This window comes from Larus michahellis, chromosome 6 (assembly GCF_964199755.1).
Source record: "Larus michahellis chromosome 6, bLarMic1.1, whole genome shotgun sequence".
NCBI lineage: Eukaryota > Metazoa > Chordata > Aves > Charadriiformes > Laridae > Larus > Larus michahellis.
The window spans coordinates 15,515,132-15,535,178 of NC_133901.1; the positions used below are offsets into that span (position 1 = coordinate 15,515,132).

At 55.7% G+C, this 20,047-nt stretch overlaps 2 protein-coding genes across 3 annotated transcripts; both read right to left on the reverse strand.

The window, feature by feature from the left end:
• Positions 1-377: 377 nt before the first annotated feature.
• Positions 378-4,774, reverse strand: SUMO3 (small ubiquitin like modifier 3). Of its 2 annotated transcripts, none has more exons than XM_074592072.1 (4): positions 4,621-4,774; positions 3,981-4,337; positions 2,564-2,635; positions 378-1,907 (listed from the first exon to the last, which is right to left on the reverse strand). In XM_074592072.1, exons 1-4 carry the CDS (start codon positions 4,639-4,641, stop codon positions 1,845-1,847), a joined length of 513 nt encoding a protein of 170 aa, XP_074448173.1. In that variant the 5' UTR covers positions 4,642-4,774; the 3' UTR covers positions 378-1,844. The 2 variants fall into 2 exon arrangements, with proteins under 2 accessions (XP_074448173.1, XP_074448174.1); XM_074592073.1 differs by having other exon boundaries at positions 4,209-4,337; positions 4,621-4,773.
• Positions 4,775-9,721: 4,947 nt separating this feature from the next.
• PTTG1IP (PTTG1 interacting protein) lies at positions 9,722-19,201 on the reverse strand. Its single transcript, XM_074592462.1, has 7 exons — positions 18,882-19,201; positions 16,301-16,353; positions 15,253-15,361; positions 12,701-12,806; positions 12,528-12,593; positions 12,061-12,107; positions 9,722-10,515 (listed from the first exon to the last, which is right to left on the reverse strand). The coding sequence occupies exons 1-7, from the start codon at positions 18,958-18,960 to the stop codon at positions 10,472-10,474; spliced, it is 504 nt and encodes a 167-aa protein (XP_074448563.1). The 5' UTR covers positions 18,961-19,201; the 3' UTR covers positions 9,722-10,471.
• Between the last annotated feature and the right edge of the window lie 846 nt (positions 19,202-20,047).

Genomic DNA, 20,047 nt, shown 5'->3' on the forward strand with positions numbered 1-20,047 from the left:
ACACACACCCCCTCCCCCCCACCCCGGGCGGGAAAACTCAATTAGGGTCGAAACACTCAATTAGGGCAGCGGGAAACAGACGGTCCCGGTGGCCATCCTTTAGGAAGGCGGCTGCAGGAGCGGAGGATGAAGCTAGAGCTTCAGGGAGAGGGAGAAAAGAGGGCCAGAAGTTGGATCGTGCGGGGAAAATTAGCTGCGAATGAGGGATGCAGGACGTTCCCCGGGATTTATATGGCAGCAGGTACTTCTGCTACCTCGGGAGTCCCCGAGGGGGACAGCGGAAGAGCAGCTGTGGCATCCAGCTCCCCACCGGGCAAGGGAGCAGGGGCTAAGGCAAGGGGAGCACAGGTGGAGGAAGGGGCAAGCAGGAGACCAGGTACCAAACTAGATTTACTGTATACAACAGGAAAGGACAACAAATAAATGAAATGTACAAATCAGTGACTATATGAGAGATGTCGGACCTCCCACCCCAGCCCATGGGCAAGGAAATGAAAAAAGAAAATAAGGGCCTTTCCGGGAAGATTTCCAGCAAGCAGGAGGCGATCCAAGGTGGCCAAAGGGAGCCCAGGGTGCAGCAGCTGGGACAAGAGGGTGGCCTCAGCAAAACCACTCCTGGAACAGACTCCAGGGCCTGCAGAGCTCTCGCTGCGTCCCCACAGAAACACACCGCGTGTGAAGCTCACCCACCACACAAATGCCTTTAAGATCCTGAAAATTCTGGGGAGGCGGTAGAGCAGGTTATTATTTTTTGAACACGCATACACCTCCTTGCTCCTCAGGGTCTTGACAGCTCTTCTGCACATACAGCTCGGGGACATTAGAACGCCTTTTTTTTTTTTTCTTTTTTCTTTTTTTTTAATCCTCATTTATAGATGAAGTTTATCTACCAAAACCAAGTATTAAAAAGAAACCTGAGGCCGCACGCTTCTAGTACCAACTGAGAGAGAGAGAGACATGCTAAAGGGAGAGGAGAGCAGTGACAGGGTTTGCCCATCGCTTGCGCAAACGCTGCTGAGGTCGCAGGGACGGGCTGCTCTTTTTATAAACTTGCACAACAAAAACCCACCACTGCTGCTCTATCACGAGCATGAGGTGTTGGACCAGCCGCTCCGCTAACTCCGATTCTGACAATAACTCAGGACAAATCTAATTTCTGCATTAAAAAAGTATATTTCAGACGACTTCATCATAGTATGACAAAGCACATGTAAATCTGCAATATTTTAAACTCCGACGCTATACTAAGCATTGTATCTGCATGTACCAGCCTTGTGTCATAGGCTAAACGCTTCTGAAGTAACTGTGTTTGCAACACACGCTAAAAACTTCAAATCCGCATCTCTTTTCCTTCCCGTAGGCATATCTTAAAAGGAAACTTTTATGCTCACGATTGGCATGAAAATATATTGAATTATTTACATGATTAGAATTAAACAGAGGGGCAAGACCGACAAGAGCCAGCAATGAACACTCCATGTCCTAACACATGGATGAATATTTAGGCCACAGGTTTAGAGGAAAAAAAAAAAAAAAGAAAAAAAAAAGAAAAAAAAGGGAAAAAATACAACAGCAGAGAGACAATGCATATTACTTAATCTGAACTTAAATCAAATTGGCCCAATTTAAGATATAGATTAATCCCTGCAGATACTGTTTTGACTTGCACACGCAGTACGTCAAAGACAACAAGCAATTTTGGTAAATGTCCTCTAAAGTTTAGAAGAATCCCATGTGATTGGCATGTTCATTTGTTTACTATTTAATAGCAAATCCAAGGACAGATGAGAAAGTGAGGTGTGATGAGGATCCTTAAACTCCTCTTCTCAAAAGGACGGCACGTCTTAGCACGCTCCACCCGTCTGCTGTTGGAACACATCGATAGTGTCTTCATCTTCCATCTCCAGCTGTTAGAGTAATAGATACAGAAAATACAAGATTTGAAATACACAGTCTCAGCATTACACTTAGCTCTCTACTCCTAACCGGTACCAATAATAGTGCACTTGAGGTGCAATTTTAATTATTTAACACTTTCCATCAATCACTCCACAGCAAGCACTCCGTCATCTCTCCGATCGGACTATCACCAGCACTGAAATGGGTTTCAGAGGCAAAAAAACCCAAAATGGTTTCAGAGGCATGCCTGTCACTCAGACCAAACGCAGCATTTTAGCATCTTCTACAAAACTCCCCAGTCAAGCATCTCCTCCCTTCCCTGCCTCAGGCCTTGCCAGCCCAAGAAATTCCCCGTGTTCTCAGCACCGCCAGCGCCCATGGCAGCTACGGCTTCAGCGCTGGCCCTGAACAGGCTGAGGCAGGAGTAGGACAGAGCCGAAAACACGAGCACTTGCCAGGTATCCCCTTCCACACCAGCACTCCAGCCCTGGCTTGTTCAGCACCTACCCATTTTCCTTCATTCAAGGAATAAAAAAAAATAATCCCACCCCATGCTAAACTTACAGCAACTATTTCAGAATCATTTTGATTTTAAACCCCTTTGATCTGCATGCTGACATCAAAATTTCTGTACAGCAATTTGCAGGAAAAGTATTTTTCATACCTGTGCAGGTGTGTCTGCTTCATTAATTGGTTGTCCATCAAATCTGAATCTAATCTGCCTCATCGACAAGCCCTGCAAGTTTAAAAAGTAATTAATATGAGAAACCACGCTTTCATTTTTGAAGCCAAACAAAACACTAATGGATTTACTGTCAGAACAAATATTAACAAACTAACTGGACAGGAAACTCACTGCACCTAGCTTGCTATATCAATTGAGGAAGTGACATTTGAGCGACATCCTGCTGCGCTGCTGGCACAGCAAGGACTCTATATGGACACACAGGTGCGATTTTGGCACCTGGTTCTGATCCTACTTTGCAAGGCACAAGTATCAAAAGTTAATTTACAAAGGTAATTTAAGAAGAGATCCATCGATACACCATTCTATAAAGCCTCAGAGGACATGTCAGGAAGGAGCAGCAATTGTTTCTCATGCAGACAGAGAAGTAACAGTACATTAAGTTGATTCAAAGCAAAACATTTTAAAAAAAGCTGAAAAAAAAAATTTTTTGTGTAACTAGCTATCAGCACTGACTATCGACAGTTAAGGCAAGTTTTCACTCCTGCCAGGTATCTGCTCCCAGTTCTAGTTCTTTATCTTCTGATGAGAAAAGGAACCATGAAGACGACTGTCTGAGGAAAAAAGAACTTGCAGAACTTGAGGCACATTTTTACTTGCAAGGTTTATTAGAAAAATGCTAGCGTCTAATGTTAAGAAGTTAATATTGCCCTTAAAACTGGAGTTGAATTCACGATTGAATCCTGTTCTGACAGCGTTTAATCACATGAGACAGTCTTTACTTCCTGCCTCAGGGATCTAAGTCTTTGCTTTGCCCTCTAAAATCCTTCAAAATCCCCATGTGATTCACACCTCCAGTCATACACAGAGCCACACACCCCCCCAAAACTCCCCACACCCTTCCGAAGATCCCACGTATTCAGTTCTCCTTCTCAACCTGAGACGTGTTGAGAACAAGCGCGGGACAGGGCAGAACATAAGGTTCAGGTAAGCAAAGAAAGGAGCCCACGAGTAACAGACAAGGGGAAATGCCAGCACCAAAAGCCATTCGCATCCCCAGCCTCTGCTCTGCACCACCTCACAGGGGGCTACGGGCTCAGGACCTGGGCCGTGGGGAGAAAGCCCTCTCCTGTTCAGCTCAGGGTGACAGCGAGGCACAGCCACCGACACAGCACAGCCAGCCACCACCTGCAGAGTGCAGCAGGACAAACTGCACGGTGGGCAACGGGAGAGACAGGTGAAGGGAGGAGAAAAAACCCCCACGGTGGAAGCTGCAGCATAGGAGAATTTGCTCCGTGCCATCTTCCAAACAGGAAACATGCACTGTATAAAGCTGCTGAAGTTCTAAGATGACAGAAGTGAGGGTTACTAGGCTAAAAATTCAGAGTAAACTGGCCTCAGAACTGAAGAAATTTCGGTAACGCTGTGGAGGGACATTTTGAGAGCTCCCTGAGGACGATGAGGCAGCGTCCACCAACTGAAGGGACCTCAGAACTGACAGTGCCCGGAGCCCCGGCTCTGCTGCCCGCCCGGCCACAGCCGCCCACCGGTGTTCCCAGCGTCCCGGGGGGAGCCGCAGGGGAGCCCCCGCCACCCCGAGGGCCCTTTCCGGCGGCGGCCCTACCTGCCGCTCGCAGTAGGCCTTCATCAGCTTGCTGAGCGGGGTGTGCCGCTTGATCTTGAACTGCACCACCGAGCCGTCCTGCCCCGCCACTTTCAGGTTGATGTGGTCGTTCTCCGTTTTCACGCCTTCCTGGATGAAATACGGCGCGGGGGAGAGGAGGGGCAGAAGCGGGTTCAGAACCCAGTTCGGGTCTCCGCGGAGCCTCCCCCTCCTGCTCTTCCCACCGCCCCGGCCCGGCCCACCCCGCCATCTTGGCCGCCGCACGCCGCCGGGCGGGGCGGGGCCCCACCGGCAGCCCTGCCCCAAGGCCCGGCGGAGAGGCCTCTCTCTCCCTGCTCCCCCCCCGTGCCGCCCCGGGCCCCGCCACCGCCCAGGGTCCCGCCGGCCCCGGCCCCGCGGCCCCTCACCTCACCTTGGGCTTCTCCTCCGACATGGCGGCGGGGAGGGGAGGGCGCGCGCGCCCGCGCGCTGAGGGAGCGGCCCGCGCGCTCGGCTCCCGCCGCCGCCTGCCGCCCGCGAGAGCGCGCGCCTCGGCCCCGCCCCCAGCCTGCCGCGCCAGCCGCCCCGCGCGCCCATTGGCCGGCCCCGGCCCAGTCACGTGCAACTGGGGGCCCCGCCCTCGGCAGCTGGGGAAAGTGCGTCACGGGGCGGGAGCAAGGGGCGGGGTCATGGGGCGGAGCCAAGGGGGCGGGCCAACCCTGGCCCCGCCCAGCCGCAGGGGGGCGCTGTGTGCCGCTGCGCCTAGAGCGGCCGGTGGGGGGGGAGCGGCCGGTGGGGGGGGGCGGCCGGGAGGGCAGTGGGATGGCGGCGCTGGGGGGGAGCGGGGGCCGTCCGGGCCTCCCTGGAGAAGAGACTCCCGAAGTAGTGGCTCTTTCTGCCCGGCAGAAACGGAGCTGGGGGTGTTGGTCGGCAGTCGGCTGAATATGAGCCAGCAGTGTGCCCAGGTGGCCAAGAAGACCGACAGCATCCTGGCCTGTATCAGCAATAGTGTGGCCAGCAGGACCGGGGCAGTGATTGTCCCCCTGTATTTGGCACTGGTGAGGCTGCATCTCAAATACCGTGTCCAGTTTTGGGCCCCTCACCACAAGAAAGACATTGAGGTGCTGGAGCGTGTCCAGAGAAGGGCAACGGAGCTGGTGAGGGGTCTGGAGCACAAGTCTTGTGAGGAGCATCTGAGGGAGCTGGGGGTGTTCAGCCTGGAGAAGAGGCGGCTGAGGGGAGACCTTCTCCCTCTCTACGACTCCCTGAAAGGAGGGGGTAGCCAGGGGGGGTCGGTCTCTTCTCCCAAGGAACAGGCAATAGGAGGGGAGGAAACGGCTTCAAGTTGCGCCAGGGGAGGTTTAGGATGGGTATTAGGAAAAATTTCTTTACTGAAAGGGTTGTCAAACACTGGAACAGGCTGCCCAGGTGTGGTTTCGGCCAGGCTGGCCACTGAAACAAATGACAGAGTCCTCCTCGGATGCCGGCCGTTGAAGGAAGAGCTGACCCTTTGATCCCTCAGCTTTTATACTGAACACGATGCCCAGGGGATGGAATATCCCACTGGTCAGTTTTGGGTCCCCTGTCCTGTCCGCTCCTCCCTGCAGGTGCCACCACTCTCCGCTCTTCCGACCCTCCAACGGGGCAAATAACAGAGTTAGCTGGCCTTGGTTGTTATAGCAATAAGGATAAGCAAGAGCCTCTGTGCAAACCATCCCTTGGCATTCACTATAATCATAGCTCTTATCTCTCTGGGAGCGAACAGTGTCTGGACAATATGTTGTTAATTTCAGAGAGTTCAGTTAGTTACAAGAGGCTTGGCTGCAGTACCCTGCAAATTACTGAACAGAAAATTGGTTCTGTTTTCCCTCAAACCAGGACAGCAGGGAAGTGGTGGAATCGCCATCCCTGGAGGCATGTAAACACTGCGTAGACATGATGCTGAGGAACATGGTTTAGTAGTGGTTTGTGCAGTGTTTGGACTTGATGATCTTAAAAGTCCCTTCCAACCTAGACAATTCTACGATTCTGTGATTCTATGAAATAACGAGGCACACCCTGGCTGGGGCCGCTTCTCCCGTGGGCGGCTCACGTAGCTGCTCTTTGGCAGGTGGCTGTGCCAGGGCTGCTTCCCCCCAGCCTGGAGAGCCTCCCCATGGGATAGCAGCCATCTGCAGTATGAGGGTGTGTGGGACTGGGAGAGGAGAGGAGGGTCTCTGGTCTCAGCCTCTTCCCTCGCCCTGGGCTTCAGGAGAGCAGACACTGGCCCCCTCGGGGATCTGCTTGGAAGAGTCCCAGGGGACTCTGCCTTTCCCTTTCCCTTCCTGGAGTGCATCCCCGCAGGGACAGGGAGGGAAGAAACCAGTAATGGCCCCTCTCCTCCAGTTCCAACATCCACATTCCTCCCTCTCTACCAGTTCTTGAGCCATACCCCACCCTCTCCCCAGGTTCCCACAGCCACATCCCTCCCTCTCCCCCAGTTTCAGGGCCATATCCCTCCCACTCCCCCAGTTTTGCAGCACTGAGCAAACCGCCAGGGAGGGAACCAGACGCGGCCCCTCTCAGCATCCCCAGTGTTTTTATTTCAGAGGGACCCCGGGAGCCCGGCTTCCCTGCTGAGAAGTGGAACCAGGGGAGGCAGCGCACGCGATCCCCTGAGCCTGGCTCTTCCTCCCGGGCCCTCCGCAGCCATGATGGGTCTTCGGTGGTCTCTGGTGGGTAGCAGAGCTGGCTGCGTCCGTCACTGTCCCGCTGCTCGGACAGGCTCTGGACTCACTGGCAGGGCACGGGCGGGCTGCGCTCCCCACACTCAGCAGAGAATCTCCGGCGCTGGGGACTTCTGGGGCCCTGCTGCTGCTGCCACCACGGCCACAGGAGTGGCAGGCCACCCTAGCACAGTCATCCTCCACCTTCAGGCGGGGAGCCCCTGCTCACAGCTCAGCCTTTACCCAGGGATTTCACCTTCCTCAGGGCATCAGCTCTTTGTCCCACCTTTCCTATTGCCGGGCAGAGTGGCCGAGCCCTGCCCGGGGAATCAGCCCAGCGCCAGCTTTGTCTGGCCTTTTCGTGCAGGGCTGTCCCACAGTTACGACACCCTTATATGTGCAACCGTCCTGTGGCTCAAAGCCAGACTCCCTCTTACACCCTTCTTTCCAAGTGCCCTCATCCATCCTCCGAGTGCCCGTCGTCCTCGGCCGTGCACCCCGCGGGCGGTGGGGCACACTGTCGCACCCCTCAGCCGTGCCGTCCCCATCGCCATCTGCTCCCCCGTCCTGAGCAGGGCAGCCTTCACAGCACAGCAGCCTCGCAAATGACTAATTAATCCTCATGAAGGATCTTTTTAGATGCCAGGCTCAGCTCTTGATTACAGTGTGGATGTACTTCTTCCCGCACCTGGGCAGGCATCTCAGCCACCGAAGGAGCCAGCTTCACCTCCCTGCCGTGGGCCAACCAAGCCAAAGGGATCGCCAGCTTTGCAGTGCATCAGCCACACAGTACCTGCCCACAGCAACCTTGGCAGGATTAATTAGAAAAATTAGCAGGAGCTCCATCACAGGCTATGGAAGGCAGCCCTGGGACCGGGGATGCTGGAGCCCAGGATGCGAGCAGAGGACACAGCGTTTCTGCCCAGCGGTAACTGCTGCTGCCCTGGCAGCACGCCGTGCCCTCTGCTTGTCCCCAGGGCACAGTTATGCTCCATCCAGGCAGGGACCTGGTTCCCCAAGTGGAGCAGGTCCCTCTGTTGCCCTGGTTCAGCAGAGGAGCTCAGAGCCTGGAACGAGTTGGGTCCCAACAAGGGGACCCTGCTTGCAGGGGTCCCCTGCTTGCAGGGGTCCCCCATCCCTGCTGGTTTTTGAGGCACCACTCCTTAGTGCTGATTGTGGGGCCAGTGGAAGCGCTCAGGTAGCTCAAAGGGATTATACTGGTCCCAGTCCCCAGGGCTGGATGGGACCCGGAGCCTATCGCAGCCTGCGAGGGGTAAAGCCAGCTCTAACGACTTTGCAGTTTAGCACCAGCTGCCCCCATACATTGCTTGTTCTTAAACAAAGCTCCCATAGTGTCCCCCCCATCTTTGTCTGGCAGGGGGACCACAGCCCCTCCAGGTCACTGTACCCAGTAAAGCACAGGGCACAACCATGGTCTTTATCGGCATTTTCACTTCACCTTGCAGGGCACCATGCTTTGTTTTCCATGTGCACAGGGCAGTTTGCGCACGGAGCTCCAAACCAAACGCAGGGCATCGAGGATTTCTTTAAAGCATCATCTCCCAGCCCCGCAAGGGGAGGCGGAACCAAATAAGATGCTGTCACCACTTCCCACTGCTCTTGACCAGCAGCACAAGGGATGCAGCCCCTCTCCAGCCAGCCCAACGGACTAGGACAGAAGATGGGAGAGCACCCACGAGAGCTTGTCACTGCAGCCTAGTTCACACTATCAGGAGCCCAGGTTACAGACCAGGTGCTTATTCAGCAGTTCACTTTGTTCCTACCACCTGAAGCAGAGTATCTTCTGGCAGCGGCCAGAGAGGGCCCAGATTAAAATTCACCTGCAAGTCTTGCATCTCTGGCCATCCTGGCAAAAACCAGCCAGATTCTAGCAGCCAGCGCACAGCTCAGCCAGCAGCAGTAAGGTTTCACAGTTGGTTTAGCTTCAGAAGCTCAGCTCAAGCAGTTTGCATCCGAGGGCCATAAGCCTGGCAATGCAAACAGAGCACTTCATACAAACCTACAGAAATGCTCCCATCTGCGGCCTGGAGCGAGTCACCCCACCTGGCAGAAGACAATAGTCAGCTTTTCTTAGACAAACCTATCAAGGGAGGCGTATTGCTTGCATGCAAGTCTTCTTCATACTGCAAAACCAATTTTGGTCAAGTATAGGACCACGTAAGAGCAGTCAGGTCCCGTCCTCCTTTCCCCACCCCTGGGTCCCTTACCCAGGTAGCACAGCACAGAGTTTATTTGGTGCCCAATGCTGCCAGGAGCCCCCCCGGCCACCCTACTTAGACAAGGGCTCTCAGGGGTGCTAGAGGACACAGGCCAGCTCTTGCAGAGACACAGCTCCTTTCCTAGAGAGCAGCATTACTCCCAACATCCAGCTTTTCCTAACACCTGAACATAGAATGGTTTGGGTGGGAAGGGATCTTTAAAGATCACCTAGTCCAACCCCCCTGCCACGAGCAGGGACTTCTTCAACTGGATCACGTTGCTCAGAGCCCCACCCAGCCTGACCCAGGATGTTTCCAGGGACGGGACATCAACCATATCTCTGGGTAACCTGGGCAAGTGTTTTACCACCCTCAGCGTAAAAAATTTCTTCCATATATCCAGTCTAGATCTCCCCTCTTTTAGCTTAAAGCCATTTACCCATCTCCACGAACAGACTCTTCCTTTCAAGCCCAGCAAGAGTTCAAGGCAGCCTTGCTTCTGCCTCCCTCAGCGGCCCCATCAGGGCCACATAACGGTGTCAACTCCATCGGCCATCGCTGCCAACCTGCACCTGGTGTGGAAGCAGAATTAAACTCTTTCAGACTAGGATAGTAATCAAATCAGTTTAATATGTAGTCAACATATTGTAAATGCATCTGAATTCTACAGTATTGCTATCGGCCATGGCCATCAAGCCCAGGAGACCACCCTTCTAGAAAGGCACAGAGAGGTAGGAGAGTTGGGGCATTTCCCCAGATTAGTTGCAAGTGAGAACGTGCATGTGGGACCTTCCTCCTGGAGGCCCGAAATAACCGGAAACTTGTGCTTTTTGAAAGGAATGCTAATGTGCTGGGAGAAGTACAGGCATCTGGAGTAACAGCCAAGGCCTCCTGCTGACCGACACATCAAGAAAATCTTGTTGGCTTTTGCCTATACTAAAAGAAAAAAAAAAAGAAAAAGAAAAAGAAAAGGGGAGTGACAAAAGAGCCTGTGTCTGTGTGCGTGAAGGGCATTTGGTGAGGCAGGAGCAAGAAAGATGCGTAAAGTTGGGTTTGCCCTTGGCCAGGGACAAGGGCTGTTATTTGCATTGCTTTGGACTCCATTACCACCCCAGGGGTGAGTGAGAAGAAATGTGTCATCCTCTGGTATTGCCACCACGTTTTCTTGCACCAGCAGAGCAAGAGCAAAGCTCTGGACCAAACCCAGCATCTGGGAGTGGGGACAGTGGTGTCACCAAGGCTTCTGTGGCAGCTGAAGTGGGAAGTGGCACCACGGTGGTCTCCTCGTGGCAGGGGGAGTGTGGAGTCCTGCGGCTCTGCAGGAAGGCACTGTTCACCAGGGTGGGCAAGTTCAGAGATGCTAATTCTCAAATTTTGCATAAGGGTTCTCTTCCTTGAACAGGCCTAGAGGAGAAGAGACAGCAGTTCAGACAGCAGCCATGCCAGCCACAGCCAGCCAGAAACCTAGTTCTTGGCAACAACTCTGCCATTTGTGCTTCATCCAGTCTCCTGTCCCGCAGTCCTTCCGAAAGACGTGCTCTTATTCGAGCTGTGCATGCCATCAGCGCTATTTCACTCTCTTCCTCCGCACAAGAGGAGAGATCCATTAAGAAGCTTGACCTGATGGCAAGCTCCTCTCCCAGATAAAGCAGCACAACGGCTCTTCCAGAGCACTCCTTCTGCAAGTTCCTTCTGTTGGACTGGACTTGGAAGCAGAGAGCCCAGACCCAAATTTGTCATGGTTTAGCCCCAGCCAGCAATTAAAACTGTTCTTAGACTTGCTCCCCTACTCCTACATCCCCAGGCTGGAAGACAGCAAGGCAAGGCATGGGGCTGCCTGGATTCCTGGGCCAGTGACAAGCCCCCGTGCCACTCTGTTGGCTGCTTTCCCACCCCCAGCCCAACACTGGCCCAACAGCCGGAAAGGACAAGATTGCAAACTCTGCGGTCAGGCTGCAGCAGGACAGAGCCCTGGCACGGCAAGACAGTCCTGGAGCACAGCTCCTCCATCTCCACAAGCAGGTGCTTCCCCCACCAAGGGCTCCTTCAGGCACAGCGTTGCCTGCTCTTCCTCCCCCAGAGGAGCCAGCCCAGCCAGACGCCCCTGGATCTCCTGCCCAACCTGGACCTGCAGCAGGCAGCAGCTGCAGGCAGAAGGGTCTCCAGCTTATCCTACAGCCCCACCAAAGACAGAGACCACCACGGTCAACGTGCCTGAGTCTGACTGCTCCCTGCTCCATGGCCACCCTGGGAGAGCCCCCAGCAGCCCCAACAGGCAGGCAGAAGAGACCCCTCATCGGCTCCCAGCGACTGGCTGCTCCCCTCTTCCTTCCAGGCTGCTGCTCCCTCAGGCAGATCCTCACCCGGGGCTGTGGGACTCCCCTGAAGGACAGTCCAGCCCCAGGAGGGAGCACTCCCAGCACCAGGGGACGGAGCCACCTCCCAGGGAATGGCTGCCGGCACAGAGGACCGGCTCTGCGGTCGGGCTGGTGCCTGCTCTCTGCTCCTGCAGCTGTGGACACCCAGGCTCCCGCCTGGCCCCCCACCCCAGGGTTCTGGAGCAGCCACAGGGCTGCCTGAGGGCCATGCCTGAAGGGCAGAAGCATTACGGCCAGTGCTGTGTCTACCACCTTCTGCTTCTCCCCTCCACTCAAGCCCCGGCAGTTTTTCCCACATGGTGAGTTCGGAGGACGTGGGTCCCAGGGAGTGTTAAACACTCCCTCTTCCCTGCCCAAGAGGAGCAACACTTGTGTGGGGTCACTCAAGAGACTCAAGCATCTCTACACTTGCTCCCAGAGGGCAAGAGAGAAATTCACTGAGACAGGGAAAGCAGAGACTGTTTTCCCTGCTGGCCAGGTCTCCTCTGCAGCTGTAACCATAGCAAGGAACACAGTTACTGCGGCTGCTTGATCCAAAACCTAGTCTGAATCGCGCACATCAGCACTGTACCGTATTTTCTTCGTATTTCATCATGCCGTGATTTCATCTCTGCTCTCCTGCAAGAAGCAAACAGAAAACCCAGGAGTCAGTGACTGGCGATACAAAACCAAGCAAGAGGAACTACAGCTCCTTGCTTCTTCCCAACCCAGGGAGCTCCAGGCTGCCGGGTTTGCTCAGCCCCCCGCCGCCCACCTCCCAGAGGCACTGGGGACCACCAGAGCCCACGCGCATCAGCAGCCCTCGGGGAGTCGGATACGCAGCACTGTTGTGATGCTGCATCCATGAGTCATCCCAGAAAGACGTTGCTCATGAGGTTTACATCTGAGCTAGGGTTGAAACAGCCACTGACTGCATGTGTCAAGCCCCACGTGCCTCCTGGCATCACGTTTGACAGTACAGGCAGGAGCCAAATTGTCCTGCAGCCTGAGGCAGCGTGGCTCGCTCACAGGGGAGCAGGGGCTGTGGGGCAACCTCACCTCTCCTCCTGCCGCACCCGCCTCTTCTCCCGCTCCCTGGCCGCTCTCTCCTCATCCTTGTCTGGCCTGACAGACAGAAGAGCCCGTTAGCAGCGCCTGGCACTCAGTTCTGCAACAGCATGTGGTTGCATCTGAGCTACTCCGAGAAAACAGGGAAACCCTGCGATACTTGCTTTTTGCTCTTTTTCTTACAACAGCAGCAGCAGCAGCAGACCCCCAACGCGATAAGGATCGTTCCTCCCACCACAGACATCGCAATGATCAGGGCTTCAAAGTTCACTAAAGGATTTGACAAAAGACATTTAGCACACAAATACACGGCTGCCTGCAGCTACAGTATTTACAAGCATACAGCCACTGCCACCAGCAGCGTCAGTCACCGGGCTGGAGACATGTGTATCAGCCTGAGAAAGCAAGATGGACATCCTTATGTATAGGTAAACCAAGTGTTGGCACAGCACGTACGCGCCAACAGAGTATGTGTAGGTGCTAACTATAGCACTCAGCTACTGGCTATGAAGAAAGGCAAGAACAGACGCACTCAGGTCAAACTCCTCTGGCAGAAACAGGAGCAAAGCTGTCTTAATCACTAATCCAGCTGAACAGTAACCCATCAAGGGAAAAAACCTGGAGGCTCGAGTGCTGAGGAGCAACTTCCAACAGAGAGGCCACAGCTGGCACTGGAGTTACTACCCACAGGAACCAGCCTCAGAAGTCACTTAAGATGAGATGACAGCGGACTGGAGGCACTTATGGGGTGTCTGGAGGCCTTGGGTGAGAGAAAGTGAGACAAAATCCATTGGGATTCATCGGCTCGGGGCCAGCAGCGCAGCTGAAGGTGGAAGGCTGCTTCCTGCACCCCACCGCCATCTGTCCCCAGGGCTTGGGGGATCTGCTCGCCCACGCGCAGTGCAAAACCCGCTGGGACGTGGTGGTGAAGCAGCAGCCTCCAGCCCCGGCCCCAGGGAGGCAGGCAGTCATCCTACTCAGCTCCTGCGGTAACAGCAGCAGAGACACCAGCCAAAACGGACATATCTAGACATCACCTGAAATCCTTTGAAACAAAGAGGGGTTTCTTCCAAGTATGATTCAGACTGTTCTGAGACATTTTGCCTGTGGAAATATTTATTTAGGAAGCAGTTCACACACTGCAGCCAGGTTGTGGAAATCCTAGTGCACCTGCGCCTGCTCAGAGCACTTCTCATCCCTCTTTTCCACGCGGCTCGGATCCTGAACCCAGCACAAAGCCCAAGCACCGCATGTGGCGCCTTCCAGGGTGTTTCAGGAGATGCCCGCCTGTCCCCTTGCTGCAGGGGCTCAGCAGCCTTATTGGAGTGCTCCAGGCTGAGCTGACTCCACCACTGAAGTTGCTTTCCAAGCCTCCAGCTCCTGCTTCAATGAGAGCTTCACATCAGCTCAAATGGGAATTTCTCCACCGCCACACGTCTGTATTAATGCTTCTGAAACCTTGGCTTTCAGGGTGAGCCCAGGGTTCAGATCACACCTTCCCACAGAGAGAGGTCCATGACAGAGCACCGGGCACTCCTCCACCTGATGATGAAGGCTTAAGTCACACACACACAGAGACTAAAAATGCAGACTCATTTTAGAGCTAATCTCCCGCAGGACTAATCTCCTCTAAAGCGAGTTTTACAAGCTAAGGAATGCGTTCTTCTATAATGAAACCTTTTGTGAAGCCACGCACATAAAAACTAGTATTTCAAGGTCTTACACAAGTGTCAGAAAAGCATACTGTAGTGCTCACAAAGAGGAGATTCTTCCTCCACAAGGTATGGGAGTGGTTTTAGCTCTCCTGTGGGTAGAGAAGAGAGCCCAGCCCCAAGCACAATAGATGTCAGGCAACTACAATTCAGCTCCACATTCCCCATCAAGGGGAAGGTGAGCGAAATCAAGCCCCATCTTGCTTCCTAGTTGCCCCAGCCCCCAAAAGCTGGGTCCTGTCTGAGCATGAGCATGCTTGGCCTAACCAAGACACTAATCTCTCCAGAAACCCACCAGGAAACAGAGCACCAAGGAGGAAAGGCAGTCAGAAAAAGCTCCCGGAGGTGACCTGGTTGCAGGCAGCCAGCTGCAGCACAGCTTATGCCTGGCTGGTTTTGGAAGAGGGTATTTTCTCAGGTGGACAAGAGCTGAGCAGGACTGCAGCACGCTCAGCACCAGAAGAAGCCCATGTGGGCTTCCAGAGAAGTCATCTCATTTCTGGTCGCAAGAGTCCCCATGAATTTTAAGAGCCCGCCTAGGACAGCGGCAGCACTGCTAAAGGTGAAGAGCCAGACGCCGTGCAGGGAACGACGCACGGGGTGCGGAGGAGAGACCTGCTGAAGAGTCAGCCTCTGGTGTCCATGCGTTGAGCGCCGGGAAGGGTTGCGCAGGCAGCTGCCTGCAGAGCGCCTTTGACTCCTGTTCCTAGGCGCTGGCCGCATGCGGAAGCCTCCATCACACCAAAGCAGGAGGAACGTATTTAGAGTAGCTAAAACCCCACGGGTCCTTCTTGCCAGAAGGCAGGGAACTGCTCACACTCCGCTTTCTCGCCCACGCTTCAGGAAGTTCGCAGAACCCCGATAGACTTCAGCCTGTCATTGCTACACCAGCAGTGAGAAAGGGAGGCAAGGGAAACCTCCCATTAGCACTAGCGCGAGTGGCAGTCGGTGCCGTTTAGCAGCACGCACGGAAGGCAGTCGTCACTCGAGCCCAATCCACTTACCCCAGCAGACTCCCCAGCGCGCAGAGCGGAGCTCACAGAGGTCAGCCTGGGGAAGGACTCTTCGGACGGGGTACTCCACGCACCTCCCGCTGCTGGCACACCACAGGCACTGGGACAGAGGAGCAGCACAGCGTTACTGGTGTGTGGCAGTGCTGCTAGCCATGGCAACACAGGGCCACCACCGCCTGCTCCCGAGAGCCAGGTAACACCCAGCAGCAATGGGATGCCTGGGAGTAACACTTGCGTTTGCTCAGCACAGGCTGCATCAGGGTTGCCGGCACCAGGAGAGGCAGGTGAAGGGAGTGCAGATTTCTAGGGCAAGTAAAGATGCCGAGAACCCTTCTCCTGGCTTGCGTGATGGTATTAATCACCGAATTCTTCATATTTACTACACATGGCATTTTGGGGATAATAAGAAAGCCTTTGAGAAAAGCCACTCAGCACAGAGCAGATGAGCAGGAGAGGTTTGTGTGTGCCCTCCCTGGTCCTTCCCAGCCAGACTACCTGCAGCAACTTTGCACCTTCCTCTCCTGGTGGCTCCAACCCCCAACGCCAGCGTTTGGTTGGGTTCGGTCAAACTGGTTCTGGCGAAGTCAGTTATGAGATGTGACTCAAGTTCACGTTTGCTGATATCGGAGATAAGGCGGTGGAGGAGGTTGGCAGGACACAGATACGCATCCCGCACCCACCCAGCGCCACAGACACTGGTGGAGGGGCAGCTTGACCAGCCAGCCCAGCCCACTCAGCTCCTTCACCACTGTCCCCCCGGCAGAGTCTCCCATCCATGAGAAGGAGCTCAGCAATTCCATTACTCCACTTGAAAAAGCATACAACAAAACCCAAGCAGTTTCTGGCAACCTCTTCCCAGAGCACCGAGGAGGGCTTGCCCTCTCACCATCATGGGTGGGTGCCATTTGCAGCGTGCTCAGGACAAGGGCAGGGGAGCAGCCCCCCGTCCAAGAGGGAAATGGCTCCGTTACAGCCCACAAAGCCCACGCCACCTTTTGAGGCATCACAAGAGGTTGGGAGTTTTACTGCTGCTACTTACGGTGACATTTTTCAGACACTCCTCACAGCTCTTGTTCGTATACTGGCCACACTCTACGGAAACGAAAAAAAGACACCTCAGTACTTTGAAGAGCTTCTCAGTGGTTTAAAACTCCAGGCTCCTCAGAGCCTGCTCCTGTCCATGGCTTTGCCCGCTCTGGGAGGCGTTCACTCCCATCGGATCAGCGTAATGCTGCTGCAGGAGCTTCAAAACACACTCGGTGTCACAGTGGGAGGCCCAAATGCAAATGGAAGTCATCTGCCTTGCCCACACTGACCCAAAGCTGCAAGTTCCTTTCCCTGGGTCTTATTTCCCTAAAAGCCCGAGCACCTGCTGTGGCCGGCGGGCAGTGGGACAGCTGGGGGACACAGCTGGGGTCACTCTGGAGGGACCCTGCAAGGACAAGGACAAGCACTGGGCAGGCGGTGCAGTCCCAATCATCAGACGACAGAGCAGCTCAAGCAAACAAGCCCCAGACAAGGAAGTTACTACCAGGAAAAGCAGAGGAGCACAAGGGAGGACAAGCATCTGCGTTCCCCATGGGAACCCATACCCTCCCTTGGCACCAGTGCCATCATGGATGACCACCCCCAGGGGAGACAGGTCAGCTGTGCGGGGGGAATGGACCAGATCTGAACACAGGAGAAGGTGGCCCAGTCCAGTCACCTTCCTGGGCTTGCCTGCAGCTCCCAGCAGCAGGAAAGTCTTCCTACATGACAGTCGCCTGCCATTTCACTTCTATGCTTCCCCAGATCCTCAGGAAGGGTGATCTGCCAGCCTTTGAGGATCAGCCAGTTAAACCTCACCCCTGCCTAAAGCGTCCAAGCATCAGCCTGTTTGACTATGGCTTAAAAAAAAAAAAATAAAAAAAATCACCAAAACACAAACCAATTTGCCTGACTACTCAGTAACTGGTGGAAGAAGGATCACTGCTTCACAGCACCTTAATCAGGAAAAAAAAAAAATAGTAAAAATCAGTTCCCGAGGTGCTTGTTTTCCACACTCCCAAGCAGCAAAGCTGCATTTTCTCTCTCCAGCTGGCAGGAGCCCTCAGCTGTGACCCACTGTCAACAGTCACATGCTCTGCACGGCCCTCCAAACAACTGGGCAATTTATTAACAGCTCAGATAAGGGTGTTTACACACCGCCCAGAGAGGCCGAGATTGCAGATTTTAAACACTCTAGGAAGCTGCATCTTCCCTGTTTCTGCAGCTGAGGCCGGAAAAGCATCACAGCGCCTGTGCTGCCGCGAGACTCTCTGCTTACAAGGAGTCACGAAACAGCCCTCTCGCACCCCAGGAGGTCATTGGCAGGCAAAAGGAGAGCCTGAGGTTTTGACCAGGCTTCCTATTGACACTCTGCTTCCTCCCAGGGTGTCCCCTCTTCTGGCACCCATGGGTTTCACCCTTATAGCTGTTAAGTCAAAGCCACCCTCTCACAGCTGTATGGGAACGGGCCATTTCCAAGACTTTGCAGCCCTTCAGGATTGGGGTTTTGTCCAAATGCCCAATCTCAGGGGACCAGCCCACTTGCAGAGGACGGCACGGGAAGCACTGCAGTCCTCGGGGACAGGGGTGGGAGGGTGGCTCTTGCTGTGCTAGAAGCCTTCTGGACAATGCTTTTGCCACTTGGCTACAAGAGAATTGAAGTGAGTGGCTTGGGGTGGAAGGAAGACAGCAAAACACATGCTGGTCCTCACTCTCCTCCCAACTGGAGCCACCACGCAGCCATCAGAGGGCTGGTCATCAGGCAGAGAACAGTTCCTTGCTTGGACGAGTGGGCAGACTTCTCGGGACACCCCTGAAGGGGGCTGTCCCCACTCTTTGCTAGAGCTTCTCTACCTGGCATGGCACCCATGGGGCTATGCTACACCCTCCACCCAGCAAGGAGCAGCAGTTGGCCACCCGCTGCTCCTCACCCGGATCTGACTGCACCCATCTTCTTCTTGGTCTGACGCTCTCAGCCTGAGGTGCCCCCAGCCAGTCTCCCCTGTCCTCGAGGGGGATCTCCTCCGAAGGGCCATCAGTGGGAGCCTGGCTGCCCAGCGAGTGCCCCCTGCCCAGGGCAGGAACCCAACTCCCACCTGAGACCTGGCTAAGCCATTAGCATCACTAAATGCAGGGTGACATTGCCGTGGCAGCTGGGAAAGCAACAAGTAAAGCCCTTCTTCCAGCACCCCATCTTCCAGAGCTCAGAGGGCCCTGCCTGCGCAGGATCACACCCTGCGGAGCTCCCACCAAGGACGGGACCTGCCCTCCCGGCTCCCACTGCCCATCCCCATCCTGAGTGGCCACAGGGCCCTGGTCAGTGGCCACCCAGTGCACGCCTGGAGCGTGGCCCGAGAGGCGACACGCCTGCTTCCCGCACGGGACGTCCTGCAAAACCCCTGGTTTTTGGGAGCGCTTGCTGCCAGGACCTGCTCCCCATCCCCATCCCCATCGGCGCGGCGGCGGTGGGGGGGGGCGGGGAGCGCACCTCAGGGCTCCGGGCCCCCGGTCCCAACGGGGAGGGAGCGCCGGGGGTGTGTCAGGGTGCCGGGGGAGGGGGGGGGGGTCACCCACCCCGTCGGGGCCGCGCTTACCTCCCGCCACGTCCAGCGCGGCGGCGGCGGGCAGCAGGGCCAGGGCCAGGGCGGCGCAGAGCCGGAGCGCCGGGGCCATGGCGGAGCCGGGCGGGCCGGGGCCGGGGCGGGCACCGCCGCCGTCTATGTAGGGCCGAGCGCGGGGGCGGGCCGGGGGCGGCCCCTCTGTGTCGGGACCCGGGGCCGGGCCGAGCACGGGCGGGAGGGGAAGGGAGAACGGTGGGGCGGGGGCTGGAGGCGCTGCCTGCCCGGTTGGCCCTTCCCGGTGAGCTCCCGAGCCGGGGCGGGGGGGCGATACGGACCGCCCGCCGCCCCCCCGCGCAGCCCCGGGACCGGCCGCAGGAGGGGGCCAGACCACCGCGGGAGGAGGGGGGCTGCGGGGGACCTGCCTTCCCGGGAAACCCCGCCGGTCTGGGGAGTGCCAGCCCCGAACGGAGACCCTGACCCTGACCCCTGCGCCAGCCCACCCCCGAGGGTCCCCAGAGGGTCCCCAGAGCCCCTTCCCTCACCGCTACATCAGCCCTCACAGCGTGAAAGTGCAGTTAACTCTGTTCAGGTATTAATTCACATGATAACGCCGCGGCGTAATAAGGCAGTGGAATTTTCCTGGAGGCTCTGGTATTGTTCATGCTTAAGGAAAACCCTTGGACCTGTTGGAGCGGGGCCAGAGGAGGCCCCGGAGATGCTGGGAGGGTTGGAGCCCCTCTGCTGGATGGACAGGTTCAGAGAGCTGGGGGGGTTCAGCCTGGGGAAGAGAAGGTTCCGGGGAGACCTTCCAGCCCCTTCCAGCCCCTAAAGGGGCTCCAGGAGAGCTGGGGACAGACTCTGGATCAGGGAGGGGAGCCACGGGATGAGTGGGAACAGTTTTACACTGAAGGAGGGGAGATTTAGATGAGATCTGAGGAAGCAGTTCTTTACTGTGAGGGTGATGAGCCCCTGGCCCAGGTTGCCCAGAGAAGCTGTGGCTGCCCCATCCCTGGAGGGGTTCAAGGCCAGGTTGGCCGGGGCTTGGAGCAACCTGGTCTAGTGGGAGGTGTCCCTGCCCAGGGCAGGGGGTGGCACTGGATGATCTTTAAGGTCCCTTCCAACCCAAACCATTCTATGGTTCTGTGATTCTAGGATAAAACAAACTAAAGGACAACCTGGCCCTGGTAAGAAGGACTCTG